This window comes from Anolis sagrei, chromosome 11 (genome assembly GCF_037176765.1).
Source record: "Anolis sagrei isolate rAnoSag1 chromosome 11, rAnoSag1.mat, whole genome shotgun sequence".
In the NCBI taxonomy this organism is placed as follows: domain Eukaryota; kingdom Metazoa; phylum Chordata; class Lepidosauria; order Squamata; family Dactyloidae; genus Anolis; species Anolis sagrei.
The window spans coordinates 33,286,154-33,308,107 of record NC_090031.1 but is presented as its reverse complement, the minus strand read 5'-3'; the positions used below and the strand labels follow the sequence as shown (position 1 = coordinate 33,308,107).

At 45.6% G+C, this 21,954-nt stretch overlaps 1 protein-coding gene across 1 annotated transcript in view; it reads right to left on the bottom strand.

Annotated features, from left to right (window-relative positions):
• Positions 1-21,954, bottom strand: part of MLXIPL (MLX interacting protein like) — a 33,816-nt gene that overhangs the window by 1,109 nt on the left and 10,753 nt on the right. Inside the window, exons 4-15 of the mRNA XM_067472172.1 lie at positions 21,169-21,258; positions 20,798-20,842; positions 19,201-19,405; positions 18,701-18,781; positions 7,422-7,609; positions 6,815-7,310; positions 4,550-4,629; positions 4,202-4,361; positions 3,175-3,278; positions 1,788-1,907; positions 1,455-1,582; positions 1,103-1,226 (exon numbers count right to left, since the gene is read on the bottom strand). Of these exons, the coding sequence (XP_067328273.1) occupies positions 1,103-1,226; positions 1,455-1,582; positions 1,788-1,907; positions 3,175-3,278; positions 4,202-4,361; positions 4,550-4,629; positions 6,815-7,310; positions 7,422-7,609; positions 18,701-18,781; positions 19,201-19,405; positions 20,798-20,842; positions 21,169-21,258 (1,821 nt within the window). The remainder of the gene's footprint in view (positions 1-1,102; positions 1,227-1,454; positions 1,583-1,787; positions 1,908-3,174; positions 3,279-4,201; positions 4,362-4,549; positions 4,630-6,814; positions 7,311-7,421; positions 7,610-18,700; positions 18,782-19,200; positions 19,406-20,797; positions 20,843-21,168; positions 21,259-21,954) is intronic.

Below are 21,954 nucleotides of genomic sequence, written 5' to 3'. Positions count from 1 at the left end.
AGCATGGACTAGACTAGAGGTAAGCAGCCATATTCGTTGTTGTTGTACTTGTTGTTTTCAAATAACTATGGCTGCTCCAATCGATAACAATGATAATGATGATAATAATAATCATCATCATAATCATAATGGATTGGACTTGAGACAAGCAGCCATAATTGTTGCTGTTATTATTATTATTATGCATGCTGCTCCTACCTAAATAATAATAATATTTATTCACACATTATTGTTATTATTATTATATAACTATGGCTAATCCGATCTATATAATAATAATAATTATTATTATTATTCAAACCCAAAGCAGTTCACAATGTTCCAAACAGTACATTTTAAAACCCACAAAAGAGAAGTCCATTTTCACCGTCTGAGTCCAAAATTCAAAACAGAAATTCCCTAGCAAACTGGAAGTAAAAGGAAAGAAAAGAAAAGGGAAGGAAAGAAATGGGGAAAGTATGAGGGAAGGAAAGAAAGAGAAAGGAGGAGAAGAAAGAAGGAACAAATGGAGAGAGAAAAAGAAGGGAACAGAAAGGAAGGAAAGAAAAAGGAAGGAAGGAAATAGGGAAAGTATGAGGGAAGGAAAGAAAGAGAAAGGAGGAGAAGAAAGAAGAGACAAAGGAACTGCAAGAGGAAGGAAGGAAGGAAGGAAGGAAGGAAGGAAGGAAGGAAGGAAGGAAGAAGAGGGGGAGGTGTACAGGAAAAGGGAAGAAAGAAAGAAGGAAAGAAAGAAAGAAAAAGAAGGAAAGGGAAGTGGGGAAAGTGGAAGAAAGGAAGGGGGAAAGGGAGGAAGAAAAGAAAGGAAGAAAAAGAAGGAACAAGGAAGAGAAAGGAAGGAAGGAAAGAAGGAAAGGGTGGAAGGAAATGGGGAAAGTTATACTGGGGAAAGGCGGGGAAAGAAAGCAAAATAATGGAAGAGAAAAGAACGCGAGACAGAAGAGAGGGACGGTGTATGAGTGGAATGAATGAATGAAGAAAGGAAGGAAGGAGGAAGGAAGGAAAGAGCCACAAAGATCTGCTATTGTGTTGCCATTGTGCGTGAGGCCTTCTCAGAGCTGGAGAAGGGGGAAAGCAGGCAAGGTTCCTCCTCAACAAAGGATACAACCCAAAACTTCCAGTTCTGCAAGGTGCAGGAGCGAACGTACTGGTCGAACATCTCCCGCATCTGGTCGAAGCGCTGGCGAGTGATGGGCACCCCAGTGTCAGGCAGCTGCTGTTGGCACAGGCTGGAGAGAGAAGGGGATATTGATTAATCGATCAATCGATCGATCGATCAATCGAGTTGGGTTTCCCTTACAAGGGAACCCAAGGTTTAGCATCTTTCCCAGACAATGCTCTGATAGGGATGTCAACTTCAGACTAAGCCCCACTTTCAGACCATTCCGGGTTGCAGTCTGAACTTTAAAGGACCCGATTAGACGTGAATGGAGGGATGCATCCTTTGGCTCTCATACTTGATGGCGGCGTTCAGTCCCTCGATTTGGTCCCGCAGTCGCTGGGCCTCGTCCTGCAGCGCCGTCCGCTCTTGCTGCAGCTTGCAGATGTATTCGGCCGTCTTTTGCAAAGTTGTGGCTTTGCTGACCTTGAGAAGTGGGAGAAAATGAGGGTTTTGTAAAGCAGTATTTTCTGCAATCGTTTTTTCCCTTTGGCTAAGAAGCATGGAATGAAAAGGCGACCGGAAGGAGGAGGAAGAAGGCAGGCGCCCAGTGCCTGGGTCTGGATGAGGGGCTTTATTACGGCCTCGTAAGCATCTCTTTCATCCCATTTTGGGGCCCATTTCCGCTCACCTTGAGGCTGGGCTGGGCGCTGAGGGTGCTCACGAGCCCATGGAGCGTGTCAAAGCCCACCTTGATGTTGAACCGGCGCTTCTGCTCTGCGGAGATGTGAGTGATGCGGCGGCTCTCTGTCTGCAGAAGAAGAAGTGCTGAGGCAAAACCTAGAGCAGATTCCCTGCCCCACTGACTTGGAAGTCATTGATCCTGGACTAATGGATCTCTTACTCCACTGACTTGGAAGCAATTCATCCTGAACTAAAACCTGGATTCACTGCCCCACTGACTTGGTAGCCATTGACCCTGGACTAAAACCTGGAGTGGATTTACTGCCCCACTGAATTGGAAGTCATTGCTCCTGGACTAAAACCTAGAGCGGATTCACTGCCCCACTGACTTGGAAACTATTGATCCTGGGCCAAAACCTGGAGTAGATTCACTGCCCCATTGACTTAGTAGCCATTGACCCTGGACAAAAACCTGGAGCAGACTCACTGCCCCACTGACATGGAAATAATTGATTCTGGACTAAAACCTAGAGTGGATTTACTGCCCCACTGACTTGGAAGCTATTGATCCTGGGCCAACACCTGGAGCAGATTCACTGGCCCACTGACCTGGAAGTCATTGATCTTGGACTAAAATTTTGAGTGGATTCACTGCCCTACTGACTTGGAAGCTATTGATCTGAACTAAAACCTGGAGCGGATTTACTGCCCCACTGATTTGGTAGCCATTGATCCTGGGCCAAAACCTGGGGCAGATTCACTGCCCCACTGACTTGGTAGCCATTGATCCTGGACTAAAATCTCGAGCGGATTCACTGCCCCACTGACTTGGAAGCTATTGATCCTGAGCAAGAACCTGGAGTGGATTCACTGCCCCACTGACTTGGAAACAATTGATCCTGGTTTAAAACCTGGAGTGGATTCATTGCCCCATTGACTTGGTAGTCATTGAACGTGGACTATAACCTGCAGTGGATTTACTGTCCCACTGACTTGGAAGTCATTGATCATGGACTAAAATCTGGAGCAGATTCACTGTGCCACTGACTTGGAAGCTATTGATCCTGGACTAAAACCTGGAGCGGATTTACTACCCCACTGATTCGGTAGCCATTGATCCTGGGCTAAAACCTGGAGCAGATTCACTGCCCCACTGACTTGGAAGCTATTGATCCTGGGCTAAAACCTGGAGCAGATTCACAGCCCCACTGACTTGGTATCCATTGATCCTGGACTAAAACTTGGAGCTGATTTACTGCCCCACTCAGTAATTTACTGTATTCTTATGTACATTTGTTTTTGAACTTGTTGTACCCCATCTCGAGCCATCAGGAAAAGTGAGAACACATAACATTTATTATTATTATTATTATTATTATTATTATTATTATTACCTTATTTGGCTCCGTCCGGCTCCGAGGGCTTGAGTATGGATTGAGAGCAACCAGCCCCTCAGCAGAGACTGGGGAACCCTGTTCAGACATCCTTCGGGTATTGACTGCTGAGAGAAAGAGAGATAATAGAATCCTAGAGTGTTGGAAGGGGCTCCAAAGGCCATCTGGGCAGGAAGACACAATCAAAGCCCTCCCACCAGATGTCCATCCAGCCCAAGGGTAATCGATTCCACTACTGAACAGTTCTGATGATCAGGAGGGGTTATTTCTAATGTTTAGGAAGATATGGTTCCGGCCCAGTGTATTTGTCCGAACGGATCTCCCTCTACGTCCCACGTCGAAGTTTAAGATCTTCTGGGGAGGCCCTGCTCTCGACCCCGCCACTCTCACAAGTGAGGTTGGCGGGGACGAGGAGCAGGGCCTTCTCAGTGGTGGCCCCCCACCTGTGGAACTCACTCCCCGGGGAGATTAGATCGGCGACGTCCCTTCTGGCGTTTAGGAAAAAACTGAAGACCTGGGTGTGGGACCAAGCCTTTGGTCATTCTGACAATTAATTTAAGGATCTGACGATAAACAAGGGCAAATGAAATGGAATGGATATATGGACTCTAACCCTGATCATGAGATTGTTTTATTATTGTATGATGTATTGATGTTTTAATTTAACTGTTGAATTGCTTTGTATTTTATACTGTTTGTCAATGGATTTGGGCATCTAATTGTGCCTCCTCTGTAAGCCGCCCTGAGTCCCCTCCGGGGTGAGAAGGGCGGGGTATAAGTAAGTGAAATAAATAAATAAATAAAATTTCCCTTGATATTAACACTACCCTCCACTTGATGCAGCGTACAATTGCATTGGCCTTTTTCATTGCAGTATCACACTCTTGGCTCGTGTTCAGCTTGGGGTCTACTAAGACGCCCAGATCTCTTCTATGTGGGCTTTTTTCAAGCTGTTATTCACTGAGCATGCGCCAAGTTCCTACCCAAAGTGAAGACCCCACCGAAATGGTGTATAGGGTGAACTCACCGCAGACCGGGGTAGGGGACAAGCGCTCTGTCTTGGGGATGAGGGGGGCTGAAGGGGCGACAGAGACCGATCCGGAAGGGCTGGAAGATGGGGAGAGCCGGGGACTCGGTTGTCCCATTCGGGGCAAGTAGCCGACAGGGTCTTCGCAAAAAATGCTGTGCTGCAAACAAACAGAAAGAGGAGACAACTTGGTATGGGCCATCTCATACTTTCTCGGGTTCGTTCACTTATTCTATGGCATAGATGCAGCCTCAGACCTTCTCAATGCATGGCTGGAGGTTGGACTAGATCACCTTTGGGGAGCCCTTCCAAGTCCCCAACCCTTTTGTTCCTTCCCCGACTCCTTACCAAAGATTCGGGTGTTGAGGGGATCACATTCTGTCCGGGAGGAGAAGTGGGCAGCGCTTCCAGGCTGGGCTCTGGTTTGGCTGCAAGGAAGCAGAGAGGTGTTAAGGCTTCCTAGTCAGATGCCCTAGAAGCATGTCTGCACTGCACAACCGAAAGCAGTTTCATTCCACTTTAACTGGCAAGACCCCCTCTGAAGGCATCCTGGGATATTCATTTTGGTGGCGGAGCTCTAACATTGGCAAAGCTCAGCAAAGCTCTCTTTTCTATCGATCTATCAATAAATCTATCTATCCATCCATCCATCCCTCTATATTTGTATCTCTATCCATCCATTCGGATATCTATCCATCCATCTAGATATGTATCTATCTATTAATCCATCTATCTTTCCATACAGATATGCTTCTATGTACTATCTATCTATCCATCCATCCAGATATGTAAATAAATAAATATCCATCCATCTATCCATGCAACCAGATATCTATCTATCCATCCATCCATCCATCCATCCATCCATCCATCCATCCATCCATATATCCATCCACACATATATCAAGATATGTATCTATCTAGCCATCCATCCATCCAGATATGTATCTATCCATCCATCCATCTATCCACACAACCAGATATCTATCTATCTATCCATCCATCCATCCATCCATCCATCCATCCATCCATCTAGATATCTATCCATCCATCTATCTATCTATCCATCTAGATATGTATCCATCCATCCATTCAGATAACCATCCATTCATCCAGATATGTATCTATCCATCTATCTATCCATACAACCAGATATCTATCAATCAATCAATCCATCCATCCATCCATACATACATACATACATACATACATACATTCAGATATCTATCCATCCATCTATCCATCCATCCATCCATCTATCTATCCATCTAGATATGTATCCATCCATCCATCCATTCAGATATCTATCCATCCATCCAACCAACCAGATATCTAGATATGTATCTATCCATCCATCTAGATATGTATCTATCTATCCATCCATCCATTCAGATAACCATCCATTCATCCAGATATGTATCTATCCATCTATCTATCCATACAACCAGATATCTATCAATCAATCCATCCATCCATCCATCCATCCATCCATCCATACATCCATTCAGATATCTTTTCATCCATCTATCCATCCATCCATCCATCCATCCATCCATCCATCCATACAACCAGATATCTATCAATCCATCCAGCTATCTAGTTATGAATCTATCCAACCATCTAGATATGTATCTATCTATCCATCCATCTAGATATCCATCCATCCATCCATCCATCCATCCATCCATCCATTCAGCTATCTATCTATCCAGATATTTATCTATTCATCCATCCATTCAGATATCTATCTATCCAACATCCATCATCCAGATATGTATCTACTTATCTATCCACCAATCCATCCAGATATATATCTATGCATAAATCTATCCATCCAGATATGTATTTGTCCATCCTTCCATCCATCCAGATATATTTATATCCATCCACCCATATATGTATGTATTTATGCATGCACGTATGTATGCATCCATCCAACTGCAAAGACTCTGTCACAAGCCAGTCAAGGTGGTCCCAGTGGTGATGGACACACTGGGTGCAGTGCCTAAAGACCTTGACCTGCACTTAAACACAATTGGCGCTGACAAAATGACCACCTGCCAGCTGCAAAAGGCCACCCTACTCGGATCTGCACTGATTATTCACCGATACATTACACAGTCCTAGACACTTGGGAAGTGTCTGACGTGTGATCCAATACAACAGCCAGCAGAGTGATCTTGTTTGCTGTGGACTCATCTTGTGTTTCAAATAACAACAACAACAACAACTTTATTTATATTCCACTCTATCTCCCCAAAGGGACTCAGGGTGGACTCAGGGCCGTACCTCTCCACCTCTCCACCTATCTACTTGTCTCTTGATGGCTTCCATTCCCAGTTGTGCTGGAGGTCCTAGAGATTCCTAGAGGGATCTCCTCTCTAGCCATTTGCTGCCCCCCCCCCCAGTGTGACTCTATGATAGGCCTTTCCTGGAATTGACCATAGAGTGGCACTGGAGGACCTCGCAAATGCCTAGTATTGGAATTTCAGGATATTTAAGCTGGAAGTGCAGGCATGATTTCTATTTGGGTGATCTCTGACTATACAGGTCCGGATGGAATCAATGCATCCATTGCCAATACCACACATCCTCATCCCATTGGCTTCTTACCTGTGGTCAGCAGCTGTGCCAGGCAAGGATTGGGCACAGAGTCAGGGGCTGGCCGGTGGCCTCTCTTGGCCTTGGTGCTTGAACTCTTGGCTTTTGGTCTCTCGTTGCTTCGGCCCATCCCCAAAAGGGGCATCTCTGGGTGCAAATGTGGGGTGCCGAAAGGAGGGTGCGGGTACCCAGGAGAAGGTGGGTCAACCCCATAGATTGGCACATTCGGGGGGAAGCCGGAGAAGGACGGGGAAGGGGTCAAGCGGGGAAAGAGGGCGGAGGGCGGGTAAGGCAGCCGAGGGTGGGTGGGAGAGGTCAGGGGGCACCCGGGGTCATAAGACGGATAGGAGTCTAAGCCCAGCCATTTGCCTGGCAGGTTGCATCCCATGGGGGGCTTGGAGGGCTTGAGACTTGGGGCCAGGCCGCCCGATATTGGGGCCGGAGGGGGGTCAGGGCTGAGGAAGACCCCCGGAGAAGAGCCCAGCTGGGCGGGAAATCCCCCCGAAGTCTGCAAAAGAAAGAGGAGGAAACAAGTCAGGTGGCAGCACATGCCAGAAGCCGATCCCTGTGTCTCGCTGAGGACTAGAAGCTTGTGGGCAAGAAATAGGGGTGGCCTTACCTGCAGTCGAGGGCTGGGCGCCTGTGGGGAGCTGGCGGGGCACGCAGGGAGGAGGTTGGTGGTGCCAGAGCCATCGCTGCCGGCAACGGTGCTGAGGCAGAGGGGCTCTGGAAGGGGCCCAAAGCAGCCTTGGTCCTGGAAGGCCATCGATGACTGGGTTGGCAGCAGGCGCGGAGCAGAGAAGAAGTCTGGAAAGGGGGGAAGAGGAGGCGTCAGGGAAGAGACCCTAAGGGACAATCCCATGCATGTTCCTGTATATACATATATCCATATACTTTATGGAGCCCCCAGTGGCGCAGTGGGTTAAAGCGCTGAGCTGCTGAGCTTGTTGACCGAAAGGTCGCAGGTTCAAATCCGGAGTGCGGCATGAGCTTCCACTATTAGCCCCAGCTCCTGCCAACCTAGCAGTTCGAAAACTTGCAAATGTGAGTAGATGAATAGGTACCGCTCCGGCGGGAAGGTAAGGGTGTTCCATGCAGTCATGCTGGCCACATGACCTTGGAGGTGTCTATGGACGACACTGTCTTTTCGGCTTAGAAATGGAGATGAGCACCAGAGTCCCAGAGTCGGACACGACTGGACTTCATGTCAGGGGAAAACCTTTACCTTTACCTTTATATATTTTATATCATCCTATCTATCATCTATCTATCTATCTATCTATCTATCTATCTATCCATCTATCTATCTGGCTATCTATCTGGTTATCTATCTATCTGGCTGGCTATCTATCTGTTCCTCCATCTATCCATCTGGCTATCTGGTGATGTATGTATGTATGTATGTATGAATCTATCTATCTATCTATCTGTCTATCTATCTATCCCTCCCTCCCTCCGTCCGTCCGTCCGTCCATCCATCCATCCATCCATCTATCTATCTATCTATCTATCTGGGTATATCCTATCTATCTTGCTATCTATATCCTATCTATCTCTCTATCTCTCTATCTATCCATCCATCCCTCCATCTATTTATCTATCTGGCTATTTATCCCTCCCTCCCTCCCTCCCTCCCTCCCTCCATCCCTCTATCTATCTATCTATCTATCTATCTATCTATCTATCTATCTGGCTATCTATCCATCCCTCCCTCCCTCTATCCATCCCTCCATCTATCTATCTGGCTATCTATCCATCCATTCCTCCCACCCACCTTCCATCTATCCCTCCCTCCCTCCATCTATCCATCCCTCCATCCATCTATCTATCTATCTGTCTGTCTGTCTGTCTGTCTGTCTGTCTGGCTATCTATCCATCCCTCCCTCCCTCTATCTATCCCTCCCTCCCTCCATCTATCCATCCATCCCTCCATCTATCTATCTGGCTATCTATCCATCCATTCCTCCCACCCTCCCTCCATCTATCCCTCCCTCCCTTCTCCCTCCCTCTATCTATTCCTCCCTCCCTCCCTCCCTCCCTCCATCCATCCATCTATCTATCTATCTATCCCTCCCTCCCTCCCTCCCTCTATCCATCCATCCATCCCTCCATCTATCTATCTGGCTATCTATCCATCCATTCCTCCCACCCTCCCTCCATCTATCCCTTCTCCCTCCCTCTATCTATCCATCTATCCATCTATCTGGCTATCTATCCATCCCTCCTTCCCTCCCTCCCTCTATCCATCCATCCCTCCATCTATCTATCTATTTGGCCATCCATCCATCTGCATATTTGTCCACCTAAAGTATAATAACCGAGGCTCGTATTGGCCTTTTAAGCCACCACATCACACTGTTGACTCATGTTCAGCCCGCTTGTGGTCTACTACGAAGACTCCTAGATCCCTTGTGCATGGACTGCTTCCAAGGCAGGCGTCTCCCACCTGCATTGACCGCACGAAAGTGCGCTGCTGGACTCCTGGTGCGGTTCCTTGCCCCAGGGCAAGGCTCTGGCCTTCTTCGCGCCCGCCTTGCGTGCGGCCTGTGGCTAACCACATCCCGTGGCCTTCCCAAAGCCGAGCCCCGTGACCCGGCCATGGCTTCCTCGGGAGGCGCAAAGTGCTGAGTCGGTGCCTTTGCCTTTCCTCCTCAAACGGAAAAGTTTGGCAACCACAAACCCCACTGGAGAAGTTTCCACGGCAAGAGACGCAGCGGCGCTTTCCTTTACCTGTCTCCTCATTTAGATCCACATAAAGCATTATATGAGCTTACGCTGACCATATAATGCCTCATATGAGTCTACACTGACCATATAATGCATAAAGGCATTATAGGAGTCTACATAACGCATTATATGAGCCTACATGGGTCACATAACAGATTATATGAGTCTAAACTGACAATATAATGCATTATATGAGCCTACACTGGCCACAGAATGCACAATACGAGTTTACAATGATCATATAATGTATTATATAGGTATACACTGACCATATAAGGCATTATATGAGCCTACACTGATCGCATAACACAACATATGACACATAAGAGTCTACACTGACCATATAATGCATAGTATGGGCCTACACTGACCACGTAACACATAATATGAGTCTACACTGACCATATAACGTATTATATAGGTATACACAGACCATATAATGATATAATGAAATTATGAGCTTACATTGACATGACACATAATATGAGTGTACACTGACTATATAACACATTATATGAGTCTACATTGACCATATAACACATTATATGAGTCTACATTGACCACATAATGCATTATATGAGTGTACACTGACCAAATAATATATTATATGAGCCTACACTGGAGATATATTATACACTGGCCATATTGATGCATTATATGAGGCTATATTGACCATATAATGCCTCAAATGGCCATATAAGGTATTGTATGAGCCTACATTGACATGACGCATAATATGAGTGTACACTGACTATATAACACATTATATGAGTCTACATTGACCATATAACATATTATATGAGTCTACATTGACCACATAATGCATTATATGAGTGTACATCAACAAAATAATACATATATTATATGAGCCTACACCGGCCATATTGAAGCATTATATGAGGCTATATTGACCATATAATGCCACATATGGGTCTACACTGACCATATAATGCATAATATCAGTCTACACTGACTATGTAACACATAATATGAGTCTACACTGACCATATAATATGTTATATAGGTATACACTGACCATATAAGGCATTATATGAGCCTACATTGACATGACAGATAATATTAGTGTACATTGACTATATTATATGAGTCTACATTGACCATATAACATATTATATGAGTCTACATTGACCACATGATGCATTATATGAGTCTACATTGACTAATACACATTATATGAGTCTACACTAACCATATAATGCATTACATGAGTCTACACAGACCATACAATGCATCATATGAGTCTAAATTGACCATATAATGCCTGATATGAGTCTACACTGACCATATAACGTTTTATATGAGTCTGAAGTTTGGTAAGGCACCAGCACTCAATTATTTTGCATATAATCAGGTATATTACACATAGGGTGCACTGGCATTGTAGACTTTCGACTCCAATGCTATGGACTCCTGGGAATTGTAGTTTGATAAACAGGCTTTTGGTAGAGAAGGCTAAAGACTTCACAAAACTACAACTCCCAGGATCCCGTACTCAAGTTGTGCTAAGATGCCATATGTCAGATTGTACTCAAAATAGTAATAATGATAATAATAATAATAATAATAATAATAATAATAATAACAATAATAATAATAATTGAAATGGGCATTTCTTTGACCCAGCTTTCCTCCCTCTTGGCAACCTTGGTTTGCCCCCATTGTAAAGGAATTGCGCAAAGCCCGAAAGGCGTACCACGCCAAAAATAATGCCCTCGTTTTATTTTCTCTTCCCTCGAAAAACACAAAATAGCCCTCTCCTTTTTGGCCACTTCCCCCTTTGGGTGGCCATAAAACCCACGCCAGTAAATTTCGACACATTGGCCCCTCCTCTGGCCACTTCTACAAAGGTTTGACACGCAAACACAACCACATCGAACACACACACACACATTTCAAAACAACCAGTGGGAGGCTGGATGGCCATCTGTCGGGAGGGCTTTGATGGTGTCTTCCTTTCTGGAGTAGAAAAAAAGACCATCAGAAACTCACAGTATTTTCTGTTGGTCATGGGGGTTCTGTGTGGGAAGTTTGGCCCAGTTCTTTTGTTGGTGAGGTTCAGAATGCTCTTTGATTGTAGATGAACTATAAATCCCAGGTACTACAACTCCCAAATGTCAAGGTCTATTTTCCCCAAACTCCACCAGTGTTCACATTTGGGTATATTGAGTATTCATGCCAAGTTTGGTCCAGATCCATCATTGTTTGAGTCTACTATGCTCTCTGGATGTAGGTGAACTGCAACTCCCAAACTCAAGGTCAATGCCCACCAAACCCTTCCAGTATTTTCCGTTGGTCATGGGAGTTCTGTGTGCCATGCTAGGTTGCATTCTATCATTGGTGGAGTTCAGAATGCTCTTTGATTGCAGGTGAACAATAAATCCCAGCAACTACAACTCCCAAATGTCAAAGTCTATTTTCCCCAAACTCCACCACTGTTCACATTTGGGCATATTGAGTATTCATGCCAAGTTTGGTCCAGATCCATCATTGTTTGAGTCTACCATACTCTCTGGATGTGGGTGAACTACAACTCCCAAACTCAAGGTCAATGCCCACCGAACCCTTCCAGTATTTTTCATTGGTCATAGAATCAAAGAGTTGGAAGAGACCTCCTGGGCCATCCAGTCCAACCCCATTCTGCCAAGAAGCAGGAATATTGCATTCAAATCACCCCTGACAGATGGCCATCCAGCCTCTGTTTAAAAGCTTCCAAAGAAGGAGCCTCCACCACACTCTGGAGCAGAGAGTTCCACTGCTGAACAGCTCTCACAGTCAGGAAGTTCTTCCTCGTGTTCAGATGGAATCTCCTTTCTTGTAGTTTGCAGCCATTGTTCCCTTGCGTCCTAGTCTCCAGGGCAGCAGAGAATAAGCTTGCTCCCTCCTCCCTGTGGCTTCTTTTCACATATTTATACATGGCTATCATATCTCCTCTCAGCCTTCTCTTCTTCAGGCTAAACATGCCCAGCTCCTAAGCCGCTCCTCATAGGGCTTGTTCTCATGGAAGTTCTGCATGCCATGCTTTGTTGCATTCTATCATTGGTGTAGTTCAGAATGCTCTTTGAATGTAGGTAAACTATAAATCCCAGCAACTACAACTCCCAAATAAGAAAATAAATCCCGCAACCCCACCAGTATTCAAATTCGGGCATATCGTGTATTTGTGCCAAATTTGGTCCAGTGACTGAAAATACATCCTGCATATCATATATTTACATTACGATTCATAACATGAGCAAATTGACAGTTATGGGGTAGCAACGAAAATATTATTATAGTTGGGGGTCACCACAAGAGGAGGAACTGTATTAAGGGGTCGCGGCATTTGAAAGGTTGGGAGACACTACTATATAAGATGATTATGATATCTGGAGTGTATTTTGTGAAATGTAAGTCTCTGGAGCCTGCAGAATGGGAAGGAAAACACCCCAAATAGCTGGAGAAATTACAACGCTGCAGGTTGCACTTCCAGGCAAAATGTCCTGAGATTCCAATACTGTTTGATGCTCCTATCTATATATATAAATCTGTTAGGTTGGTTCAACCGGACAGCAAAACTCCACAACCCCCCAACGAAACTGTACCAAAATTGCCATGCCCATAACACAACCCACAAGGTACAAACATATCTACTCAAAATGAAAAACAACACAACAACACATTCACAAAACGGCAAAACAACAAAACTCAAAAAAAAAACCCAACGAAACTTAACCAAAATTGCCATGCCCATAACACAACCCACAAGGTACAAACATATCTACTCAAAATGAAAAACAACACAACAACACACTCACAAAATGGCAAATCAACAAAACTCACAAACCCCCCAACGAAACTTAACCAAAATTCCCATGCCCATAACACAACCCATAAGGTACAAACATATCTACTCAAAATGAAAAACAACACAACAACACACTCACAAAACGGCAAAACAACTGAGCATGCGCATTGGTGCCCAGCCGCAAGTTCCCTGACGCGCGCACATAGTTCCCTCTGCGGAAGCCATGCCCACTCCAAGCCCTGCCGCGCCGCTTCCCGCACACACACACCCCCTGCCGCACACACACACACAACCCCACGCTCCATCACTCCCCCCGCCGCACACACACACGCGCAACCCCACGCTCCATCACTCCCCCCACCGCCACACACACGCGCGCGCAACCTCACTCCCCCACCGCTGCCGCACACACACACGCAACCCCACGCTCCATCACTCCCCCCGCTGCCGCACACACACACACAACCCCACGCTCCATCACTCCCCTGCCCCAATCTTACCTCCTTTTACTTCACGCCACCTCCAAACCCCACCCCGCCCCTTCCCGCCCTGTCAAAATCCAGGAAAGACAGGAAAGAAGGAGGAAAGAGAAAGGGAGATAAAGAAAAGGGAGAAGGAAGGAAAGTTAGAGAAAGAAGGAAGAAGAAAAGGAAAGAAAAGGAAATATGGAAGGTAAGAAAAGAGAGACAGCAGAAGAGAAAGAAAAAGGGGTAAGGAAGGAAAGAGGTAGAGAAGGAAGAAATGAGAGACAGAGGGAGGGAAAGAAAAAGGAGGAAGGAGAGAAGGAAAGAAAAAAGGGAATGAAGGAAGGAAAGAGGGAGTGACGGAAGGGGGAAGATGTAGAGAAAGAGGGAGGGAAGGAAAGAAGGAAAGAGAGAAGGAAGAAAAGAGACCAGAAGAGAAAGAAAAAGGGGGAAGGAAGGAAAGAGATAGAGAAGGAAGAGGAGAAGGAAAGATGGGAGGGAAGGAAGGAAGGAGGGAAAGAAGGAGAGAAAGAGGGAAGGTTGGCCACAGCAACACGTGGCGGGTAAAGGTTGTTATTTCTATTATGATGATGCTATGATTCCTCTGAGACCCTTTTAGGGGGAATGGGAGAGGTGTCAGGTCCCAGAGGCAATGCATTGCATTATTGTTATTGTTATGATGGTGGTGAAATAAAAGGAAATAAAAAGCGAAAGAAGGAAGCAAACAGGGAGGGAAGAAAGGCAAAGGAAGGAAGGGGGAGGGAATGAAGGAAAGAGAGAAAGATGAAACCAAGTAGTGAAAGAAGGAAAGAAAGAAAGAGGTAGAGAAGGAAGAAAGGAGAGAAAGGGGGAGGAAAAGGGGGAAGGAATAGGTAGGTACCTCTCTTTCATAATAGTCCAGATATCTACCTCAACTTTGATAAGTTTTACTATAGGCCACAGCAACGCGTGGCAGGGCACAGCTAGTTGCCTTGTAAAGGTGTGTTCTGCCAGCATTGAAAGATGCCAAGGACAAAGGAAGAACGCATTTGTTTCCATGCCACTTTGGCTCAAATTTTCAACATGCACCCGAGTCCAGACAGCACCAGACAACCGAGGAGGAAAAGCATTAGTTTCCATTCGGGTCATGCGCTCAAGGTCTTGCATCAGCCGTTGCCCAAGACTTCAAAAAAAGAAAGAAGGCATGGGCCAATCGCTTGGGGAGAATCAGAGAATAATCCTAGAGTTGGAAGAGACCCCAAAGTACAGCCCTCGATATCCCATTCTGCCAGGTAGGAAGACACCATCCAATCCTTCCCAACAGATGGCCATCCAGTTCTGCGTCAAAACCTTCCAGAGAAGAAGATTCCGAGGTGGCAGCAGATTCCACCGCCAAAGATTTCTTACCATCAGTAAGTCCTTCCTAATGTTGAAATAGAATCCTTCTTGAAACTATCAGGGACAGCTAATCACCTCTCAACAAAGGATGCCCCCAGGCAGTAAGAAGCCCCACCTTGAAACTGCTCAGGGACAGCGAATCACCTCTCAACAAAGGATGCCCCCAGGCAGTGAGAAGCCACACCTTGAAACTGCTAGGCCATTCAATGCTAATGGCCAATGGAAACATTCACACCTAGCTCCAACAGACAAGAGTTTTTTCTCCCACCCTGGACATCATTCCACAGGTATACAACCCCCATTTTCCTAGCTTCCAACAGACCTCACAACTGGGTGGTTGTAGTTTTTTTCGGGCTATATGGGCATGTTCTAGAGGCATTCTCTCCTGACGTTTCGCCTGCATCTATGGCAAGCATCCTCAGAGGTATGGCCAATGGAAACATTCACACATAGCTCCAACAGACAAGAGTTCTTTCTCCCACCCTGGACATCATTCCAGAGGTATACAAATCCCATTTTCCTAGCTTCCAACAGACCTCACAACTGGGTTGTTGTAGGTTTTTTCGGGCTATATGGCCATGTTCTAGAGGCATTCTCTCCTGACGTTTTGCCTGCACCTATGGCAAGCATCCTCAGAGGTATGGCCAATGGAAACATTCACACATAGCTCCAACGGACAAGAGTTCTTTCTCCCACCCTGGACATCATTCCACAGGTATACAAACCCCATTTTCCTAGTTTCCAACAGACCTCACAACTGGGTTGTTGTAGGTTTTTTTGGGCTATATGGCCATGTTCTAGAGGCATTCTCTCCTGATGTTTCGCCTGCATCTATGGCAAGCATCCTCAAAGGTAGTGACTACCTCTGAGGATGCTTGCCATAGATGCAGGCGAAACATCAGGAGAGAATGCCTCTAGACTATGGCCATATAGCCCAAAAAAACCTACAACAACCCAGTGATTCTGGCCATGAAATCCTTCGACAATACATAGACCTCACAACCTCTGAGAATGTCTGTCCTAGATGCAGGTGAAACGTCAGGAGAGAATGCTTCTGGAACATGGACATACAGTCCGAAAAACTTACTGAAACCCAGGAATCCTTCTTGAATTGACAACTGGACACAGGGTTATTCCAGGTGAGGCCTGACCCAAAGCAGAATAGAGCTTCCCTTTGATGTAGATACTATGATATTAGGATCGCGTTAGCCTTTTTTGCTGCAGTGTCACACTCTTGACTCGTGTTCAGCTTGTGGTCACCTAAATCCCTTTTGCACGTACTATGACTACGTCCCACAATCCAGACACTAGGCAGATTAGGATCGTATTGGCTTTTTTTGCTGCTGCATCACACTGTTGGCACCCCCAGCCAGTAAGTTGCCCAAAAGTTTAGCGATGGGCTCCTACCTGCACCGTGCAGCCAGTTGTGGTCCGGCACCATCCCTGCGGTCGGCCTCGGCCCTGCCATCGCAAGCGCCCGTTCTCCCTCTGGCCTGGGTGGACTCTCCCTTCACCTCCCCGTTTGTGGTCTGGGGGTGGGAGCTGGTTCCTCATTCCCTTGACTGACAGGCCGAGGAGATGGCCGCTGCCGCCCGCAGTGGCCCGAGGTGTGGTGCTGACCTGACCCCCCCCCCAAGCTGTCGCAACCGCCTCTCCGCAGGGCTGAGCCAGCGCTTTCCCTCCGGCCTCCCTTCCTGGGGCAAAGAGCCTCCCTAGATATCTAAAGGGAATGGCCAGGGGGCCCTCGGCGGCGATTTACATGCACCCCAGGATCTATGACTTCCATTCAGCCTTGGGTTTGGAGAGAAGCACAAATGGCACTTTGCACGTGCTCAGAGGAAGCCCTTTTGCTAGGCTTCCCTTCCAGGGGATGGATTCTCCATTGCTGGATTCAAGGTTCAGCTAAATGTAGCAGGTTGCTGGTGTTTTTCTGTCTGTCTGTCCATCCAACTTGTCCATCCACCTACCTATCCCTGTCCGTCCATTCATCTATCTATCTATCCATTCATCCACCCATCCACCCATCCACCTATCCATCCATCATCTATCCATCCACCCATCCATCTATTTATCTATCTACCCATCTATCCATCTATGTATCTATATATTATCTATCTACCGATCTATCTATGTATCTATCTATGTATCTATCTATGTATCTATCTATCTATCTATCTATCTATCTATCTATGTATCTATATATTATCTATCTACCCATCTATCTATGTATCTATATATTATCTATCTATCTATCTATCTATCCATCCATCCCAGTGATTCCCAAAGTGGGCATTACTGCCCCCTGGTGGGCGCTGCAGCAATCGGGGGGGGGGGGGCAGTAATGGCCACAGGTGCATTTGGGGGTGATGAATAAATGTAAGGGTGCAGTGAAAGCATAAAAGAAAGAAGAGAAGATTTGGAAAAATTAATTTCCAGGGGGTAGACCAAATAAGTTTGGGAAACACTGATCTATCCCATCTATCTATCCATCCATCTACGTATCCATATACTATCTATCTATCTATCTATCTATCTATCTATCTATCTATCTATCCATCCATCCATCCATCCATCCATCTATCCCATCTATCCATCCATCTATGTATCCATATACTATCTATCTATCTATCTATCCATCGATCCATTCATCCATGTATCTATTATCTATCTATCCAACCACCCATCCATACATCAATCTAGCTATTCATCTATCAATCATCTATCTATGCATCCATCCATCTATCTATGTATATATATATTATCTATCTATCTATCTATCTATCTATCCATTTATCAATCATCCATCCATCTATCCCATCTATCTATCCATCCATCCATCCATTTATCCATCCATCCATCCATCCATCCATCCATCCATCCATCCATGTGTCTATTATCCATCCATCCATCCATGTATCTATTTATCTATTATCTATCTATCCATCCATCTATCCATCATCTATCCATCGACCAATCTAGCTATCCATCTATTATCCATCCATCCATCCATGGATCTATGTATCTATTATCTATCTATCCATACATCCACCCATCCATCCATCCATCCATCAATCAATCTAGCTATCCATCTATCAATCATCTATCCATCCATCCATCTATCTATCCCATCTATCTATCTATCCATCCATCCATTTATCTATGTATCCATCCATCCATCCATGTATTTATTTATTTATTTATCTATCTATCCATCCATCAATCCATCCATTTATCATTTATCCATTCCTCAGTCTAGCTATCCATCTATTATCCATCCATCCATCCATCCATGGATCTATGTATCTATCATCTATCTATCCATACATCCACCCACCCACTCATCCATCCATCAATTTATCTATCTATCTATCTATCTATCTATCTATCTATCTATCTATCCATCCATCCATCCATCCATCCATCTACCCATCCATCTATTGATTTACCCATCCATTCATCTATCCAGCTATCTAAGTATCTATATATCATCCCACCCTCCAACTCCCAAAGCAAGCCAAGGCCTACCAGATATCTCCATGAAGTCGTCCATATTTGGCTGCAGCGGTGCCAGGTCCGGCTGGATCATGTCCGCGTTGCCGATGTAGGCTGCCAAAGCAAACCAAGCACAAAGTCAAGGCAAACCCTTCTCCTTCCTGTTCTGAGTGCGGATCCCAACAAACAGGAAAAAGTGGTTCCTAAATCACCAATAATAGGAGTTTTGCCAAAGTGAAGGGAGCCATGGCTTGGTGTCTCCCATGTTGGCAAGGCAAGGCAAGGCCAGATTTTCCATCATTTGAAATGAACTCCCCAAGGTGCTGTATGTATTTTTGACATTTGCTAAGAGACCTTTCCACACATTAAAAGGGGGAAATGAGCTCTCCGAGGTGCTGAGTGCACACAGCAGCTCAATTTCAGCACTTTGGAGAGCTCCTTTGTAGGCATAGCTGGTCAGTATGAATAAAAAGAATATGTTTGCTTGTTGGGCTTCACAAGGGAGCAACCCAGTAGTCAGACAAGGCTGGTACCTTCATCTGGAGCCGGTTGAGGGGGGCATCCAGCCTGGGTCATGGTGAAGAGAGTGTCGGAGATGTCCGAAAGGAAACTGTCCAAGTCAAAGAGCTGCCTCCCTTCCGCATCCTCCTCCTCCCCTTTGTCCCTCAAGAGCATCGGGACCACGTTGGAGAAGAGCTGGTCGCACCAATGGTTGGTGGGCTTCCATGCCTCGTCACCCTGGTTGAGAGAAAGCAGGCATCAATGCTCACCAGAAAAGTAGGCCTTCTCAGAGCTGGAGAAAGGGGGCTTTCTCAGAGCTGGTGAAGGGAGAAAAGAGACCTTCATAGAGCTGGAGAAGGGAAAAAGTAGGCTTCTTAGAGCTGGAGAAGGGAAAGTAGGGATTTCTTCTCGGAGCAGGAGAAGGGGAACATAGGGATTTCTTCTCAGAGCTGGAGAAGGGAGAAAGTAGGTTTTCTTCTCAGAGCTAGAGAAGGGAGAAAGTAGACCTTCTAAGAACTTTTTTCCATCTCTAGCTCTGAATGGACCCAGTTCTTAAAAGGTCTACTTTCTCCCTTCTCTAGCTCTGAGAAGAAAACCTACTTTCTCCCTTCTCCAGCTCTGAGAAGAAATCCCTATGTTCCCCTTCTCCAGCTCTGAGAAGAAATCCCTACTTTCCCTTCTCCAGCTCTAAGAAGCCTACTTTTTCCCTTCTCCAGCTCTATGAAGGTCTCTTTTCTCCCTTCACCAGCTCTGAGAAAGCCCCCTTTCTCCAGCTCTGAGAAGGCCTACATTTTCCCTTCTTCAGTTCTGAGAAGAAAGCCTACTTTCTCCTTCTTTCAGCTCCAAGAAGGTCTACTTTCTCCAGTTTTGAGAATGCCTACTTTCTCCCTTCTCTGGCTTCAAGAAAGTCTACTTTCTCAGTTATGAGAAGGCTTACTTTCTCCCTTCTCTGTTTTCAAGAAGGTCTACTTTTTCCAGCTTTGGGAAGACCTACTTTCTCCCTCCTCTGGCTTCAAGAAGGTCTACTTTCTCCAGTTTTGAGAAGGCCTACTTTCTCCCTTCTCTGGCTTCAAGGTCTACATTCTCCAGTTTTGAGAAAGCCTACTTTCTCCCTTCTCTGGCTCCAAGAAGGTCTACTTTCTCCAGATTTGAGAAGGCCTACTTTCTCCCTACTCTGGCTCCAAGAATGTCTACTTTCTCCAGATTTGGGAAGGCCTACCTTCCCCTCTGGCTTCAAGAAGGTCTACTTTCTCCAGTTTTGAGAAGGCCTACTTTCTCCCTTCTCTGGCTTCAAGAAGGTCTACTTTCTCCAGCTTTGAGAAGGCCTACTTTCTCCTTTCTCCATCTCCGAAAAGAAAGCCTACTTTCTCCTGCTATAGGAAAGCCTACTTTTTCCCTTCCCCATCTCTGAGGAGGCCTTCCTCATTTCTCCTCATGTAGATATCACTTTTCTATTTCAGTGACATCATAGGGCCACTTCACCTATCAACAGCCTTTTGGTACAAATGGTCAAAAATAATAAATTACATTAAAAAATAATATATTGAATAAATAAATAAATATGGAATTGGAAAAGAAAGGGGTCACCACCAAGGAGGCCTGCCCTCTTCATAAGTCCTGCATCCTTACCGGTTTGGGACTTGATATTTCACCTTCCCGGCTGAATCTGTGGAGCTGCAAGGGAAAAATAGTGTTACGTACCCAGTACAATTGGCCTAGAGCGGATCTCAGACTCATTTCTTGGCTAGGAGAAGAGATCTGCCCTATTCATGCCACCTTCCCAAAACCACAAAGTGTACCAAGTTCTTTACATCCAAAAGAAAGAAAGAAAACAAGACAATAAATGGTTGCAAAGACAACATCAGCCAGTAGGTGGCGCTGTTGACCATCACAACATTTGGATTTTGGCTTCCTCTGTTCCTTTACAGAAAGTCAGTTTTGGGATTGCCATGGCTATCATCCTTTAGACAATAAATCCCAATAAAGAGTGGAAAGCTGACCCTTTTCTTGTAGTAGATCCGCCACTTGTGGTACTCCTTCATCACCACCTCGATCCGGCGCTTCCAGTAGTTCCCCTCCAGCACAACGGCCTGACAAGGGAGACAGTCTTTGAGTCAACATCCCACTGGGTTTCTCTCCACGTACCTGTTATCTTATGGGATTCTGCCCACTACACTGGCTCTTATGGGATTTCTACCCAGTAAACCAACCCCGAGGGATGTCTAAACAATTGGTCAGGTCTTAGGAGCTTCTCAATTAGGTTTCAAGGCATTCTGTCTGCTAAGTTGGCTCTTAGAGACTTCTGTAGGTAAAGACTTAAGGGTTTGTGTACATTAAGTCAAGTTTTAGGGAATTCTGTGGGCTAAGCCAGGCCTTACGGACTTCTATCGACTAAGTTGGCTCTTAAGTGCTTGTACAAGTAAAGGCAGCATTTCCAGACACAAAGCCAGGTCTAAGGGGATTGCATACATTAAGCCAGCTCTAAAGAGATTGCATACATGAAGCCAGCTCTGAGGGGATTACATACATTAAAACAGATCTAAGGAGATTGCATACACTAAGCCAGCTCTAAGGGGATTGCATACATTAAGCCAGCTCTGAGGGGATTGCATACATTAAGCCAGCTCTAAGGGGATTGCATACACTAAGCCAGCTCTAAGGGGGTTTCACACACTAGGCCAGCTCTAAGGTGATTGCATACACTAAGCCAGGTCTAAGGGGATTGCATACATTAAACCAGCTCTAAGGGGATTGCATACACTAAGCCAGGTCTAAGGAGACTGCAT